Genomic DNA, 16,153 nt, shown 5'->3' with positions numbered 1-16,153 from the left:
ATATTTAAGAAGTGGTTACAATGGGCATTCTTGTCATGTTCCTGAATTTAGCATGAAATAATTTAGCTTTTCATCAGTTAGTATTGGGTTTGTGTTTGTTGCAAATGGCCTTTACTATGTTCAGATGTGTTCTTTCTGTATCCACTTTGATGCAAGTTTTAATCATGAATGGATGTTGTATTTTGTCGTGTGCTTTTTCTGCGTCTTTGGAGGTGATCATGTGATTTTTATCTTTCCTGTTGCTAATGTGGTATATCCCATTGATTGATTTGCATACATTGAATCATCTTTGTGCCCCGGAATGAATCCAACTTAGTCACGGTGTATAATCTTTTTTATTTATTATTGGATTTGGTTTGCTAATATGTTTTGAGGATTTTGCATATGTATTCATTGATGATATTGGCACATAATTTTTTTGTGGCATCTTTGTCTGGTTTTGATATCACAGTAATGGTGGCCGTGTAGAATGAATTTGGGAGTGCTCCCTCCTCTTCAAATTTTTTGAAATAGCTCGAGAAGGATAGGTATAAATTCTTTATATGTTTGGTAGAATTCCCCGGTGAAGCTGTTTGGTTGGGCCTAGACTTTTGTTTGCAGATTCTATTATTTTTATTACAGATTCTATTTTACTTCTAGTGATTGATTGTTCAAATTGTCTGTTGTCTTCTTGATTCAGCAGGTTATATGTTTCTAGGAATTTGTCTGTTTCTTCTAGGGTGTCCAATTTATTGGCATATAACTGTTTATAGTATTTTCATGATTTTTTGTATTTCTGTAGTGTCAATTATTATCTCACCTGTTTCATTTCTTAATTTGTTTATTTGAGTCCTCTTTTTTCTTCTTGGTGAGCCAAGATACACATTTGTCAATTCCCTGGTGGCTCAGAGGTTAAAGCGTCTGCCTCCAATGCGGGAGACCTGGGTTCGATCCCTGGGTCGGGAAGATTCCCCTGGAGAAGGAAATGGCAACCCACTCCAGTATTCTTGCCTGGAGAATCCCATGGACAGAGAAGCCTGGTAGGCTACAGTCCACAGGGTCACCAAGAGTCGGACATGACTGAGCGACTTCATTTCACTTCACTTTACTCACTTTTCAAAAAATCACCTCTTGATTTTACTCTTTCCTATTGTCTTTTTTTATCTCTATTTATTTCCTCTGTGATGTTTAGTATGTCCCTCCTTCTGCTGGCTTTGGCTTTGTTTGTTCTTTTGCTAATTCTTGTGGGTGGTAAGTTAGGTTGTTTGTCTCTTGAGAAAGACCTGTATCACTGTGAACTTCCCTCTTAGAACTGTTTTTGGTTTTGTTTTTATTTTTCTTTTAAACATCTCAAAGATTTTATAAGGTTATATTTTCACTTTTATTTGTCCTGAGGTATATTCTAATTTCTCTTTGATTTCATGGACTCATTTTAACCCATGTTGTTTAATCTCCCTGTGATTATTATTTTTGTATTTTTCTTTCTGTGGTTGATTCCCAGTTTAAGACCATTGTGGTCAGAAAAGATTCTTGATGTAATATTTTAGATTTGTTCAGATTTGTTTTGTGTTGAGTATGTGATCTATCATAGAGAATATTTCATGCATACTTGCAAAGAATGTATATGCTTCCTTTGGAGGGAATGAAGTGTCCTGTAGGTGTCAATTAAATCCAACTCTATTGTGTCACTAGGACCTTATTGATTTTTTGTTTAGACAATTTGTCCATTAATGTCAGCAGGATGTTAAAGTTGACTGTTATTATACTATTGTCATTTTCTTCATTTGTCTCTGTTAATATTTGCTTTATACATTTAGGTCCTCCCGTTATTTCAGTTCATTTCAGTTCAGTCGCTCAGCCGTGTCCAACTCTTTGCGACCCCATGAATCGCAGCATACCAGGCCTCCCTGTCCATCACCAATGCCTGGAGTTCACTCAAAATCACGTCCATTGAGTCGGTGATGCCATCCAGCCAGCTCATCCTCTGTGGTCCCCTTCTCCTGCCCCTAATCCCTCCCAGCATCAGAGTCTTTTCCAATGAGTCAACTCTTCCCATGAGGTGGCCAAAGTACCGTAGTTTCAGCTTCAGCATTATTCCCTTCAAAGAAGTCCCAGGGCTGATCTCCTTCAGAACGGACTGGGTAGATCTCCTTGTAGTCCAAGGGACTCTCAAGAGTCTTCTCCAGCACCACAGTTCAAAAGCATCAATTCTTTGGCACACAACTTTCTTCTTAGTCCAACTCTCCCATCCACACATGACCACTGGAAAAACCATAGCCCTGACTAGATGGACCTTTGTTGTCAAAGTAATGTCTCTGCTTTTCAATATGCTGTCTAGGTTGGTCATAACTTTTCTTCCAAAGACTAAGCATCTTTTAATTTCATGGCTGCAGTCACCATCTGCAGTGATTTTGGAGCCCCCAAAAATAAAGTCTGACACTGTTTCCACTATTTCCCCATCTATTTCCCATGAACTGATGGGACCAGATGCCATTATCTTCATTTTCTGAATGTTGAGCTTTAAGCCAACTTCTTCTCTCTCCTCTTTCACTTTCATCAAGAGGCTTTTTAGTTCCTCTTCACTTTCTGCCATAAGGGTGGTGTCATCTGCATATCTGAGGTTATTAATATTTCTCCCAGCAATCTTGATTCCAGCTTGTGCTTCTTCCAGCCCAGCATTTCTCATGATGTACTCTGCATAGAAGTTAAATAAGCAGGGTGACAATACACAGCCTTGACGTACTCCTTTCCCTATTTGGAACCAGTCTGTTGTTCTATGTCCAGTTCTAACTGTTGCTTCCTGACCTGCATATAGGTTTCTCAAGAGGCAGGTCAGGTGGTCTGGTATTCCCATCTCTCTCAGAATTTTCCATAGTTCATTGTGATCCACACAGTCAAAGGCTTTGGCATAGTCAATAAAGCAGAAATAGATGTTTTTCTGGAACTCTCTTGCTTTTTCCATGATCCAGCGGATGTTGGCAATTTGATCTCTGGTTCCTCTGCCTTTCCTAAAACAGCTTGAACATCAGGAAGTTCACGGTTCACGTATTGCTGAAGCCTGGCTTGGGGAATTTTGAGCATTACTTTACTAGCGTGTGAGATGAGTGCAATTGTGCAGTAGTTTGAGCATCCTTTGACATTGCCTTTCTTTGGGATTGGAATGAAAACTGACCTTTTCCAGTCCTGTGGCCACTGCTGAGTTTTCCAAATTTGCTGGCATATTGAGTGCAGCACTTTTACAGCATCATCTTTCAGGATTTGAAACAGCTCAACTGGAATTCCATCACCTCCACTAGCTTTGTTCATAGTGATGCTTTCTGAGGCCCACTTGACTTCACATTCCAGGATGTCTGGCTCTAAGTGAGTGATCACACCATCGTGATTATCTTGGTTGTGAAGATCTTTTTTGTACAGTTCTTCTGTGTATTCTTGCCATCTCTTCTTAATATCTTCTGCTTCTGTTAGGTCCAGACCATTTCTGTCCTTTATCGAGCCCATCTTTGCATGAAATGTTCCCTTGGTATCTCTAATTTTCTTGAAGAGATTTCTAGTCTTTCCCTTTCTGTTGTTTTCCTCTATTTCTTTGCATTGATCGCTGAGGAAGGCTTTCTTATCTCTCCTTGGTATTCTTTGGAACTCTGCATTCAGATGCCTGTATCTTTCCTTTTCTCCTTTGCTTTTCGCTTCTCTTCTTTTCACAGCTATTTGTAAGGCCTCCTCAGGCAGCCACCCTTTATTGGGTGCTTATGTTAATGAGTGTAATATCTTCTTATATTGATCCCTTCATTATTACATAGGGCTTCCCTGGTGGCTCAGAGGTCAAAGCATCTGCCTGCAGTGCGGGAGACCTGGATTTGATCTCTGGGTTGGGAAGATCCCCTGGAGAAGGAAATGGCAACCCACTCCAGTATTCTTGCCTGCAGAATCCCATGGACGGAGGAGCCTGATGGGCTACAGTCCATGGGGTCGCAAAACAGTCGGACAGGACTGAGCGAGCAACCTAACAATGTTCTTCTTTGTCTTTTGTAATAACCTTACTTTTAAAGTCTGTTTTGTCTGATATACACACTGTTACCACTTTCTTCTCATTTTCATTTTGCATGGAATAGCTATTTTCTATCCCCTCGCTTTCAGTCTGTATGTGTCTTTAACCCTGAAGTGATTCTTTTCTAGACAGTGTATTGAAGGATTTTGTATTTTTATCCAATCTGCCATCCTATGTCTTTTGATAGGACTGTTTATTCTCTTGACATTTACAGTAATTATTGATAGGCTCCAGGAGATGGTGATGGACAGGGAAGCCTAGAGTGGTGCAGTCCATGCAGTTGCCAAGAGTCGGACACAACTGAGTGACTGAACTGAACTGAAATTATGTACTGCCATCTTATTACTTATTTTTCTGTCATTTTTGTAGCTCTTCTCTGTTTATTTCTTCTTTTTTTGCTTTTCCCATTGTGGTTTGATGATTTTCTTTAGTAATTTGCTTGATTTATTTTATATTTATTTTTTGTGTATCTTTTGTAAGTTTTTGCTCTGTGGTTACCATGGGGTTCATGTATGTTGACCCAAAGTTATATCTACTTAATTTAAACTGAAAGGCATTTAAATTCAAATGTGTTCTAGAAGACCTACATTTTTTTTCTCTCCCCCTCCATATTTTGGTTTTGATCTCAGATTTTACATGTTAATGTTTATCCCTTACCTGTCTACAGTAGAGTTGCTTTTATAGTTTTTTATCTTTTAATCCACATATTGGCTTATTTAAGTTATTTAAGTAAACTGTGATCCCTATTATATATCTATCTTTTCTAATGGGCTTTATCCTTTCCTATATATGCTTACTTCCTTAGAAGCATCTTAGAAAAGATCCTTCAGCATTTTTTTTTTAAGGGTAGATCAGGTATTACTGAATTCATTCAGTTTTTGCTTGTCTGAAAAATCATCTCTCCTTTTCTACATGACAATATGGCTGGATAGAGTCTCCACATTTTGAATATACATACTACTCCCTTCTTACCGGCAAAGTTTCTACAAAACATCAACTGTTAGCCTTATGGATATTCCCTTGTATACGACTCTTTGTTTTTTTCTTGCTGCTTTTAGGACTGTCTCTTTAACTTTTACCATTTTCATTATGGCATATCTTACCATAGGTATGTTTGGGTTCATCTTTTTAACGAACCTCTGTGCTGCCTGTGCCCAGATAATGTTTCCTTCCTTCAGTTTGGGAAATCTTACAGCCACAACTTAATCACAAATACTTTTGATACCCTTTTTTCCTCTTGCTTCTCTTCTCACATTATAGGAAACCCTATAATGTGAATATTGGCATACTTAATGTTATCCGAAAGATGTCATATATTACTTTTTTAAATTTGCTTTTCTAACTGCTATTTTGATTGGATGATTTCCATTGTTTTATCTTCCAGATCACAAATGCATTTTTCGGTATCATTTAGTTTGCTTCCATTTCTTCTAGAGTTCTTTCGTTTTTAAATTTCAGATATTTACTTAATTAAGTTTTCAACTGTATGTTTTTTATATTTTCTAGTTCCTTGTTCAAATGATCTGTGTTTAGATAAATTATTTTCCCTAATTCAGTTAGCAATGTTCTAAAGTCTTTATCTGGAAAATTATTTGTTTCATTATTTACTTTCTTCAGGGATTTTTCTGTTACTCTTTCATTGGAGAGTAGTTCTCTGTCTTTTCATTTTAATTTTCTCTGTCTTTGTGAATTTAGATGAAAGATGTACCTGTTGTGGTCCTGAGGGATGTGAGAGCATCCCGATGCAGACTGCATGTGCCCAGTGTCTTTTGTGGGAGGGCTGGCTTTGATACGGGTGCTGATCACATCTTTCCTCAGGGTGTGCTGACACCTGTCACTCTGGTAGAGGGTGTGGCTGGTGATGGAGGAGCTAGAGCCTGCACAGGGTATGAGATGGGACTTCTCTGCTCACTGAATGTCACCACCCTGTCAGGGGCAGGATTTGATCCCGAGTTGCCAAAGCAGAATCCCTGAAGGTCAGGCTAGGACTGGCTCTGTTTCCCTTAGTATGTATTTTTACTTCTCCTTGCACTGAGGCCTTTGTCCCAAACGGGGGAAGTCCTGCAGCAAGTGGGGCTGTATATTTACAGAGGTCTAAGTCTGCCTCTGCAGACAACAGCACCTCTGCTCAGATCCAACCCACGTTCGCCCCTTTCCCTGGTTGTGGTCCCCACAGACCTAGTGCTGTCCTGTGACTTAGAGTGAGCCTAGCCTGGGGTGTTTGCGCAGCTCAAGCCAGTATACTTAGCGAGGCAGGTGCAGGAAGTCTGCTCCCATGCTAAATGTGGGCTGTTTCTGGGGTGCTTCCTGAGCAAACTGCCACTGCCTACCTGGGCTACAGCCTGCACCCCCAGGTCACCTCTGCATCCCTAAGCCAAGTCTTTTCCCAGGTCCTGGGTGCCCTAGGTCCAGTACATGCTGTGACATAGAGTGAGTGGGACTGGGTGTTCTCTCTGCTTGGACTGAGGAGCACAGCAAGGCAGCAGCTGCTAGGGCAGACCTCTCTCCACCCTGCGCTAGTGCCTGCCCACTCCTCTTGAGTGAACTCTAGGCTTCTCCAGCCTTTCTCTCTATTCTCGCTGTTCTCCCAGTACCCATGGGGGCTTGTGTCTCCCCAGACCGGGACTGGGACACCCAGTCTGTGGTTCAGCCCACTTGCTCCTGGGATGAATGTCCGTCCATGTGATCTCTCTTTTCCTCTAAGTTTCCAACCTCAGGCATAGGTCCCAACCCTATCACTTCTCTTCCTATCCTGCAGTTAGCCATATCTTTCTTTCAGTATCAGTTGTATGAAGGTCCTTATACCAGTTTCCAGTTATTTTTCCTTGAGAATTGTTCCATATGTCAGTGTATTTTTTATGTGCTTGTGGAAAGAGGTGAGCTCCATGTCCTCCTACTCTGCCATCTTCATCTCCCATCAAATTACTTCCAGTGTAAATTTATGAGCTTACCTCCCTCACCAACATGCTGTGTTCTTCCAGAGTAAATTTTACTTTCAACAAAACTTTCATCTGTAACTGTTTAGCTCAGAAACAATTTACACTGTAGTTAATTGCATTTTTCAGTATTATTATTGCTTAATATAATAAGAACCACTGTATATTGAGTACCTTCTGTGATGGTTATTTTATTTGCATTATTTTTATAAAATTGTTTTTATTTCTTTATATGAAAATATTAACTATATGCAAGAATGATTGAATTTTATGTCTAAAGTTTAAAGAATAATAAAACAAATACACATGTACCCACCACCCAGGTAAGAATGAGAATCTTTGACATTGCCTGTGCCTTTCTTCTTGATCATATATACCTCTTTCCTCAATAGGTAATGCTGTTCCAAATGTTGAGTATCACTTATATGCTTTTCACAAGTTGATTGCTAAAATATTAACAAGATCAAAGTGTTTACTTTCAGCTTTGCTTAAGATACTGTTGAAATTTTCCTTCTGTTTCCTCATCTCCTAGAAAAGCATTTGGCTCATAGTATATGCTCAGAAACTAATTGTTCGATTGGTGTATTTTTTTCCTAAAGTAATTGTACAGATTTTCATTCTTGCCAGTCTTATGGAAGTGTTCCCATTGTTCCATATAGTTTACAGTTAGTCTTATTATAATGCATTTTTACTTCTTTATCCTGTCTTAATTTTAAATTTTTCTTTGTTCTTTCTTTAATCCCTTCTTCCCCCCCATCTTTACTGTATTTTTTTGGTTTGATTATGTTTGATTTTTTGGTCAGTGATTTTTGCGTTTTATTTTTATTCTTCTGCATCATGTTTAGAAATTAAGTCTTTTCTTGGTAATCTTATTGGTTACATTAAAATTTTAACATTCATCTTGAACTTGGTCTTAAGTTAATCAGAATCTTTACCTTTCTTTCAGAAATACAAGGTACTTTTATACTTATAACACTTTAAATCTGATTAGCCTCTTCCCAGCTTACATGCTCATAATTACCCACTATTTGACTTTAGTGAGGCATTGTTTCTCTAATTCACTTTCTTTGCAGTCACCTCCTAACCTCACATAAACCATTGAGTTTCTAATTTATTTTTTCTTTTTCTTTCTTTTTTGTTATTTAAATAGTAAAAGTATGATAACACATTTACAGGAGAATTGGAAAATGCAGAACAAAGTTACGTATCATTCCAATATATACTACAATTACTTTTAAGTAGATAAACTAGAACTTTTATTAATAGTTGGAGTTTCAATGTCAAACTCTCAAAAATTAATAGAAAGAATAGACAGAAAAGTAGAGTGATATAGTAGACCTGTAAAGCACTATGAACCAATTCAACATAATTAAGATTTATTATATTTTCACACAATGGCAGGATACGAATTCTATTCAAATGCTTATAGAGATGAGACACTTTAACATACCCAGGGATATAAAACAAGGTGCAAAAATGTCATGGTCTAAATATATTGATATCATACAGAATCTGAATTATATTAGAAATCAACATCAAAAGGTATTTGAAAATAACCCACATATTTTTAAGTGCAATATGACATTTACCAAGAGAGATCTTTGACTTAGCCATTAAAAGTCTCAATAAAGTTGAAAAACTGAAGAAACACAGAGGGTGATTGCAGAGAAGAAAGCATGTAATGAGAAATTAATATCAAAGGTACTTTAAAAATCTCATGTATTTGGAGATTAAATGTCCACTTTTAAATGATGAGTGTATCTAAGAAGCCATAACAAGGAAAATTAGAAAATATTTGTAACAGAATAAAAATGAGAAGAGAATTTGTCAGAATTTGTTGCATGCAGCTAGAGCTGCTCAGTGACTGGATTCAATGTGGAATCTTGAATAAGGTGTGAAAACAACATGATTTGTTATTTTCTATCTAGTATTTTAATAATTTTGAACTATGGGCAGAGATATGTAATATTCTACAGGAGGCAACAAACAAAACCATCTCAAAGGTAAAGAAAAGCAAGAAGTCAAAGCAGTTATCTGGAGGGGCTTTACAAATAGCTGAAGAAAGACAAAAAGTGAAAAGGGAAAAAGGGAAAAGTATATCCAACTAAACAAAGAGTTCCAAAGAATAGCACGGAGAGACAAGAAGGCCTTATTAAATGAACAGTACATAAAACTAGAAAAATAAATAAATAAGGGGAAAGACTGGAGATCTCTTCAGGAAAATTAGAAATATCAAGACAACGTTTTGCCCAAAGATGGGCACAATAAAGGACAGAAATGGTAGAGACCTAGTAGACACCGAAGAGATCAAGAAGAGATGGTAAGAATACATGGAAGAACTATATAAAAAAGAGCTTAATGAACCAGATTGCTTCAATCGTGTGGTCAGTTACCCAGAGCCAGACATTATGAAGAGTGAAGTCAAGTGGGCCACTGCTGTTAATAAAGCTAGTGGACGTGATGGAATTCCAGTAGAACAATTCAGAACCCTAAAGGATGATGTCATCAAGGTGTTACACTCAATATGTCAGCAAATCTGGAAGACCCAGCAGTGGCCACAGGACTGGAAAAGGTCAATCCTTATCCCAATTCCCAAGAAAGGTAGCACTAAAGAATGTGCTGACCATTTAGACAGTCACACTCATCTTCCATGCTAGGTCATGCTTAAAATCTTGTGTGCTAGGCTTCAGCATTTTGTGAGCCAAGAACTTCCAGGTGTCCAAGCTGGGTTTAAGAAAGGCATAGGAACCAGAAATCAGATTGCCAACATTCACTGGATCATAGAGAAAGCAAGGGAATTCCAGAAAAACATCTTACCTCTGTTTCATTGACTATGCTAAAGCCTTTGATTGTGTGGATCATAAGAAACTGTGGAAAGCTCTTAAAGAGATGGGAATACCAGACTTATTGGTTCAAGATTGAGAAAGGAGTACAACAGTGCTGTCTACTGTCACCCTATTTATTTAACCTATACCTGAGTACATCATGAGAAATGCCAGGCTGCATGAGTTAGAAGCTGGAATCAAGATAGGTGGGAGAAACATAAACCTCAGATATGCAGACGATACCTCTCTAATGGCAGAAAGCAAAGAGGAGCTAAGGAACCTCTTGATGAGGGTGAAGGAAGAGAGTGAAAGAACCAGCTTAAGACTAAATATAAAAAAAAGAAAAGAAAAAAACCTGATCATGGCATCCAGCCCCATTAATTCATGGCAGATAGAAGGGGAAAATGTGGAAGTAGTGACAGATTTCCTCTTGGGTTGTAAAATCACTGCAGATGGTGACTGTAGCCATGAAATCAGAAGATGTTGCTTCTTAGCAGGAAAACTATGGCAAACCTAGACAGAATGTTGAAAAGTAAGACAGTACTCATCTGACATAGGTCCATATCATGAAGGCAGTGGTCTTCCCAGTGGTCATGTATGGTTGTGAGAGCTGGACCATAAAGAAGGCAGAACACCAAAGAATTGATGCCTTTTAACTGTGGTGCTGGAGAGGACTCCTGAAAGTCCACTGGACAGCAAGGAGATCAAACCAGTCAATTTTGGGGGTAATTTTAAGGGAAATAAACCCTGAATACTTGTTGGAGGGACTAATGCTGAAGCTGAAACTCCAGTATTTTGGTCATCTAATGCGAACAACCGACACATTGAAAAGTCCCTGATGCTGGGAAAAACTGAGGGCAGAAGGAGAAGAGGGCGTCAGAGGATGAGATGGCTGGATGGCATCACTGATGCAATGGACATGAACTTGGGTAAAGTTCAGGAGATGGTGAGGTCTGGGAGGCCCGGCGTGCTATAGTCCATGGGGTTGCAAAGAGGTGGACACGATGACATAGAATAGAAAGCACTGTATGTAGTTTAATTTTGGCAAAAAGATACATTATTTATTTTTCTAAATATATAGATTCTATATTCATAGGAGAAGTCAGGAAAACTGATACACCAGTTGACAAATAGTGTGTGTCTCTGGAGCACTGGTTCTTAAGGTCAGGGGTGCAGGTGTTTTGCCTCAGGGCACATTTGGCAATGTCTCAGGACATTTTGGGTTTTTACAGTTCGGAGAATGCAACCAAATTAGGACTCACTAAAAAAAAAAAAAAGAAAATACTTCCTAAATTGTTATATGTGAAAATTTAAAATGTACTTCTAAATAAGTTATGACACGCTTGGGGCTGATGCGCGGGGATGACCCAGAGAGATGTTGTGGGGAGGGGGGTGGGAGGGGGGTTCATGTTTGGGAACGCATGTACACCTGTGGTGGATTCATGTCAATCTATGCCAAAACCAATACAGAATTGTAAAGTAAAAATTAAAAATAAATTAATTAATTAATTAAAAAAAAATTGCTATTAAATATATAAAAGAATCTTACTTGTATCAATAGTTAGGAGAATACAAATGAACAAACAGCATACTATTCCATAATTAACATACTGACAAAAATTAAAGTGTGATAACAACAAATAGTTCACTTTTTAAAAATTTAAATGGTGTCCAACTGGATTAATGTATTATTATTATCCATTCTCTGATTGATGGACTTTTTAGAATTACTCCAGTCTGTTTTTTATAATGACATTTTACATGTCTCCTCATCATAGGATATATATACTGTCAACTTTCTTAGATACTGTAAAATTGTTCTCCAAACTGGTTGTACCAGTTGATGCACAATACTAGTATATAAGCACTTTTATTCTTCTATGTTCTTAATAACATTTGCTGTTATCACACTTTAATTTTTGTCAGTATGTTCAATATTAAACTATAACACTGAGGTAAAAGATAAAAATAAATTGTAAGGCTATCCTTGTCTTATACTGTGTGAAATCATAAATATACCAGAGTGCGTGTTATTAGGGAATAAATGTAGTGGCCTCAAATCCTGGACAGGAAGGATACCTTAGCTTTAGGGTACTGGTTCCTGCTGAGAAATGATGGAGAAAGCTTTCAGCCAAGCATATGATGTTTCTTTCTTAAATTGGCAGATATCAATGAGTCTCTATTTGACAGCAGATAAATAGGTGTTCTTGGTATCATTGCCTTTCCTTTTTTCCCCCCCTTTTTGCTGTATTTGGAATATTTTTTATGATTAAAGAGAAAGACTATCAAAAGTTAAGAATCATTATCCTGTATGCAAGGCTATGACTGTGTAGACAGGGCAGGCAGATGATGCTGACTTAAGATCTTGAATCACTTTTGAAGAAATCTCCTGATGTTTTCCCTGCCTCTTGTGTCCTTTTCTCGCTATGCCTAGCCATCTATACGTTGACCAGTTTATTTGCTATAGGAGTCTGGCTGGCTGCAGTCCATGGGTTTGCAAAGAGTCAGACATGACTGAGCAAATAAGCACACATACCCTGTACCCACTTTATTAAATTGCATAGTACACTAATTATATTTATTTATATGTTATTTTCACCATAGAGATGATGATAGGTAGTGGCTATATCTTGTTTGTATGTCCCTTTGCATAGTTTAGTGCATAACAAATAGTAAGCACTAAATAAATACTTGGTAAATGAAGTGATGGATGACTAAGCAGATTTCAAAGGAGGAAGCAATATATAAAGAGCAATTACTAGTATTAACTTTTACCTACATTTTAGTTTTGATGTTCTTGCCAGAATCTAATAATAGGTCATCTTGTTAGATTTTATGCATTAGTTTACAGTTATATTTTGCTATATATAACCTTTGAATATAAATCAAGAGTGATTTCCATTAGAGTTTTGTTTATCTTAAACCAAAAAAACCTGAAAGAAGGTAATCCAGGGCTGGCATGGAGGCTCCTCATGCTTTAAAGTATCTTTCTGCTCTACCATCTTTATTGAGGTAGCTCATGAACCAAGATAACTACTTCAATTCTAGCAATCTTTTCTTACCCCCTTTCTTTTCCTTCCTTCATTCTTTTTTTCCTTCTTTCTTTTAATTAAGACAAAAGAGAGAAGGAAAAGAGATAAGAAGCACATACTCCTACTTTTGAAAGACTTGCTGGAAGTTCCCTGCAAGTTTGCCTTCCATCTCCCTAACTAGTACATGGTCATATGGCCTCATCAAGCTGAAAAGGAGGCTGGGAAATATCTTTTAGCTAAATGATGATGTTTTTAGCTAGAAATTGTAGTTCTGTTACTAAAGAACAAGGAGACAGTGAACATTGAAATAGTAATGCAATTATCAGTCTCTGAAATTTTAACCAGCTATGGGTACTACCAGTGGTCATGTATGGATGTGAGAGTTGGACTGTGAAGAAAGCTGAGCACCAAAGACGTGATGCTTTGAACCGTGGTGTTGGAGAAGACTCTTGAGAGTCCCTTGGACTGCAAGGAGATCCGACCAGTCCATTCTGAAGGAAATCAGCCCTGGGATTCCTTTGGAAGGAATGATGCTAAAGCTGAAACTCCAGTACTTTGGCGACCTCATGTGAAGAGTTGACTCCTTGGGAAAGACTCTGATGCTGGGAGGGATTGGGGGCACGAGAAGAAGGGGACGACAGAGGATGAGATGGCTGGATGTCATCACGGACTCGATGGACGTGAGTCTGATTGAACTCCGGGAGATGGTGATGGACAGGGAAGCCTGGCGTGCTGCGATTCATGGGGTCGCAAAGAGTCGGACATGACTGAGCGACTGAACTGAACTGAACTGATGGGTACTAAAAAGAGACAGTAGAGAGAAGTGGGTTCCAGAGAATGCTTTTTAGTTAATTATCTGTGTAAGCTTGCCCATAAACAAACCAAAAATTAGAATATTTTGTATTCGACCCAATTCTTGGCAACCTTAGTTTTGGTCTCAAGTACAAGATATCAAACAAAAGTCGACACTGTCAGATTTATTGGGATTTCCTTGCATTTTTCTTCTTTCTTGTCACAGATTTTTAAAAACTAAGAAATAGTTTGAATTTGGTTCTAGGGATATGCTTATAAATTTGACACTCACTAAAGTGATAGCTTTCCTTGGGGTAAAAAGTGAGATGGTGAAAGATCAAGAAGCTAGTTTTTAATGGAAAATTAATCCATAAATAGTTAGTAGACTTTTTTTGATCATGGTCACTGTTCCTGATATTGATTCTTTTCACTGGGTTGTAAAATAATGTGTAATGAAGTTTTATTCTTTGGAGATTAGAAAAATTGCTTCACATACATCCTTTCCATTCCAGGCTCTAAATTATCTTGGAATTCAGCCCACAAAAGAACAACACCAAGCCCTGAGACAGCAAGTGCAAGTAGACCCAAAGGGGATGGTGTCTTTTGGAGGTAACGTTAGGTTCATCATGTTGCATCATCAAAGAAACTTGGTCAAAGAGTTGTTGTGGCCCACATTTATTAAGAGTGCCTCTTCTTTAGAAGGAAAGAAAGAAAAATGAAAACCACATCTATTAATATGCCAAGTTCCTTAAACGGTGGGACTTCGTTGGTGGCTCAGCAGTAAATAATCCACCTGCAAAGCAGGAGACATGGGTTTGATCTTTGGGTCATGAAGATCCCCTGGAGAAGGGTCTGGCAACCCACTCCAGTATTCTTGCCTAGAGAATCTCATAGACAGAGAAGCCTGGAGAGCTATATACAGTCCATGGGGTCACAAAGAGTCAGACACAACTGAAGTGACTGAACATGTACATAACGCCTTAAACAGTATTCTAAAAACTCAGAATTATTGGCCTAACTGAGTCAGCAGAAAGGAGAACTTTCTTAGAATCCTTCAGCTTTAAAATTTCATTCTATCATGTTATGTTCTGTTTTTAATTCGTTGCATAAATGTTTTCAACCAATATGATATAATAATATCTTAGACTTTGCACTATTGGAAATTTTGATGTTTTTTCATTAGCTGATAATATAAATAATTCTATATTTAATATAGCTTTTTTCTTCTTTCTCTTAGGATAAATTCCCACAAGTGGCTTAGACTTTTCAAATGTATTAATAAATTGTTTTTCAGAAACATTTTACATACATATTTGTTCTGCTACTAGTAATGTTTGAATGTAACTGTTTTTTGTATCCTTGATAACATTAAGAATTTAATTAATTTTTTATAGAGTAGATACAACATTGTATCATTCTAAAAGCCTCAGCATTGCTAAAGAAAGAAATTTGGGGTTTTGACGTGATAAAAAAGATATATTTGATCCCCTCTCCTTTTGAAAATCATCACAAAATAATGAGAACAAGAACTAGAAATACATGTATGACCACAGTGAATAAGGACAGAAAGTAAATGAGAACAGTAAATGAATTAGTGAGCAGAGGCATATAAATCCCAAGAGTTTGAAAAGATAGAGGAATCACAGCAGAGAGCAAGCTGATTCCTGGAAAGGTTTAGAAATTGAGGGCATCAGGTACTTAAGGCTGGGTGTAGGCAGGGCATTTAGAACAGAGTTGTTAGGAATCTGTGTAAGGAGCGATTAGGTATGCTTTTCCCTGCCCTCTCTCAAGCAATCCAGCAACTACCACGCCCTTACCCTTGCAGAGGAAAATAAGTCTATCCTCTTGAGAAATTACACCAGATTGATTCCAGACCTATAGTTGTCAGCAGTTAGGGAATTTAGGGGTGTATGGTGAATTATCACTCACAACACACACTCAGATTGCTCAGTGATATTTGCAACCATATTTATACTTTATGGGTAAGCAGTTGTAGGAGTTTCTCCAAAGAAACTGAACAGGACCTCAAAATAGTTGGCTACCTGATTGCTCTGTAATGAAACCCACTAGTTGACAAAGAGAGTTAGGCACACAAAATTTCCAATCAATGATTTAGTGCCTAATTTTTCTTGAATGTGAACTTAAAACCAGGAGTTATCAGACATTTGGAGAAATCCTTCAACATAAATGTAAAGCCCCAAAGTGTCAGATAAATAGAAAAAGAGGAACTCAGAAAAAAAGGAATATTGCAAGAGCAAAGAGAACTTCAGGTAAACCATATATTAGAAATGATAAAAAAAAAAAAAAAACTAAGCTGTCCATGAAATAAGAGAAGTATATTGTAAAATAGGAACAGTTAAAAAGATCATTGGAAACTAAATATATAATAGCCAAATTAAAAAAAAAAAACTGAAGATAGATGAACATGTCACACTCCATGTCTCAGGAAACTTATAGATAGTTTGCTAGGTGGGCATTAGGCAGTGTTATATAACAATCAAGAGCATATGACTTCCAGTCAGACCTTAAATGGAATCTTGCTTT

General features: G+C 37.7%; 1 protein-coding gene across 1 annotated transcript in view; it reads left to right on the top strand.

The window, feature by feature from the left end:
- Window positions 1-16,153, top strand: part of STXBP4 (syntaxin binding protein 4) — a 233,329-nt gene that overhangs the window by 62,750 nt on the left and 154,426 nt on the right. The window contains exon 10 of the mRNA XM_040244299.1: window positions 14,122-14,218. Within this exon, the coding sequence (XP_040100233.1) occupies window positions 14,122-14,218 (97 nt within the window). The remainder of the gene's footprint in view (window positions 1-14,121; window positions 14,219-16,153) is intronic.

The sequence above is a fragment of the Oryx dammah genome, unplaced genomic scaffold (genome assembly GCF_014754425.2).
Source record: "Oryx dammah isolate SB20612 unplaced genomic scaffold, SCBI_Odam_1.1 HiC_scaffold_8, whole genome shotgun sequence".
Lineage (NCBI taxonomy): Eukaryota > Metazoa > Chordata > Mammalia > Artiodactyla > Bovidae > Oryx > Oryx dammah.
The sequence above is the reverse complement of the archived record's forward strand: the minus strand, read 5'-3'. Positions and strand labels throughout refer to the sequence as shown.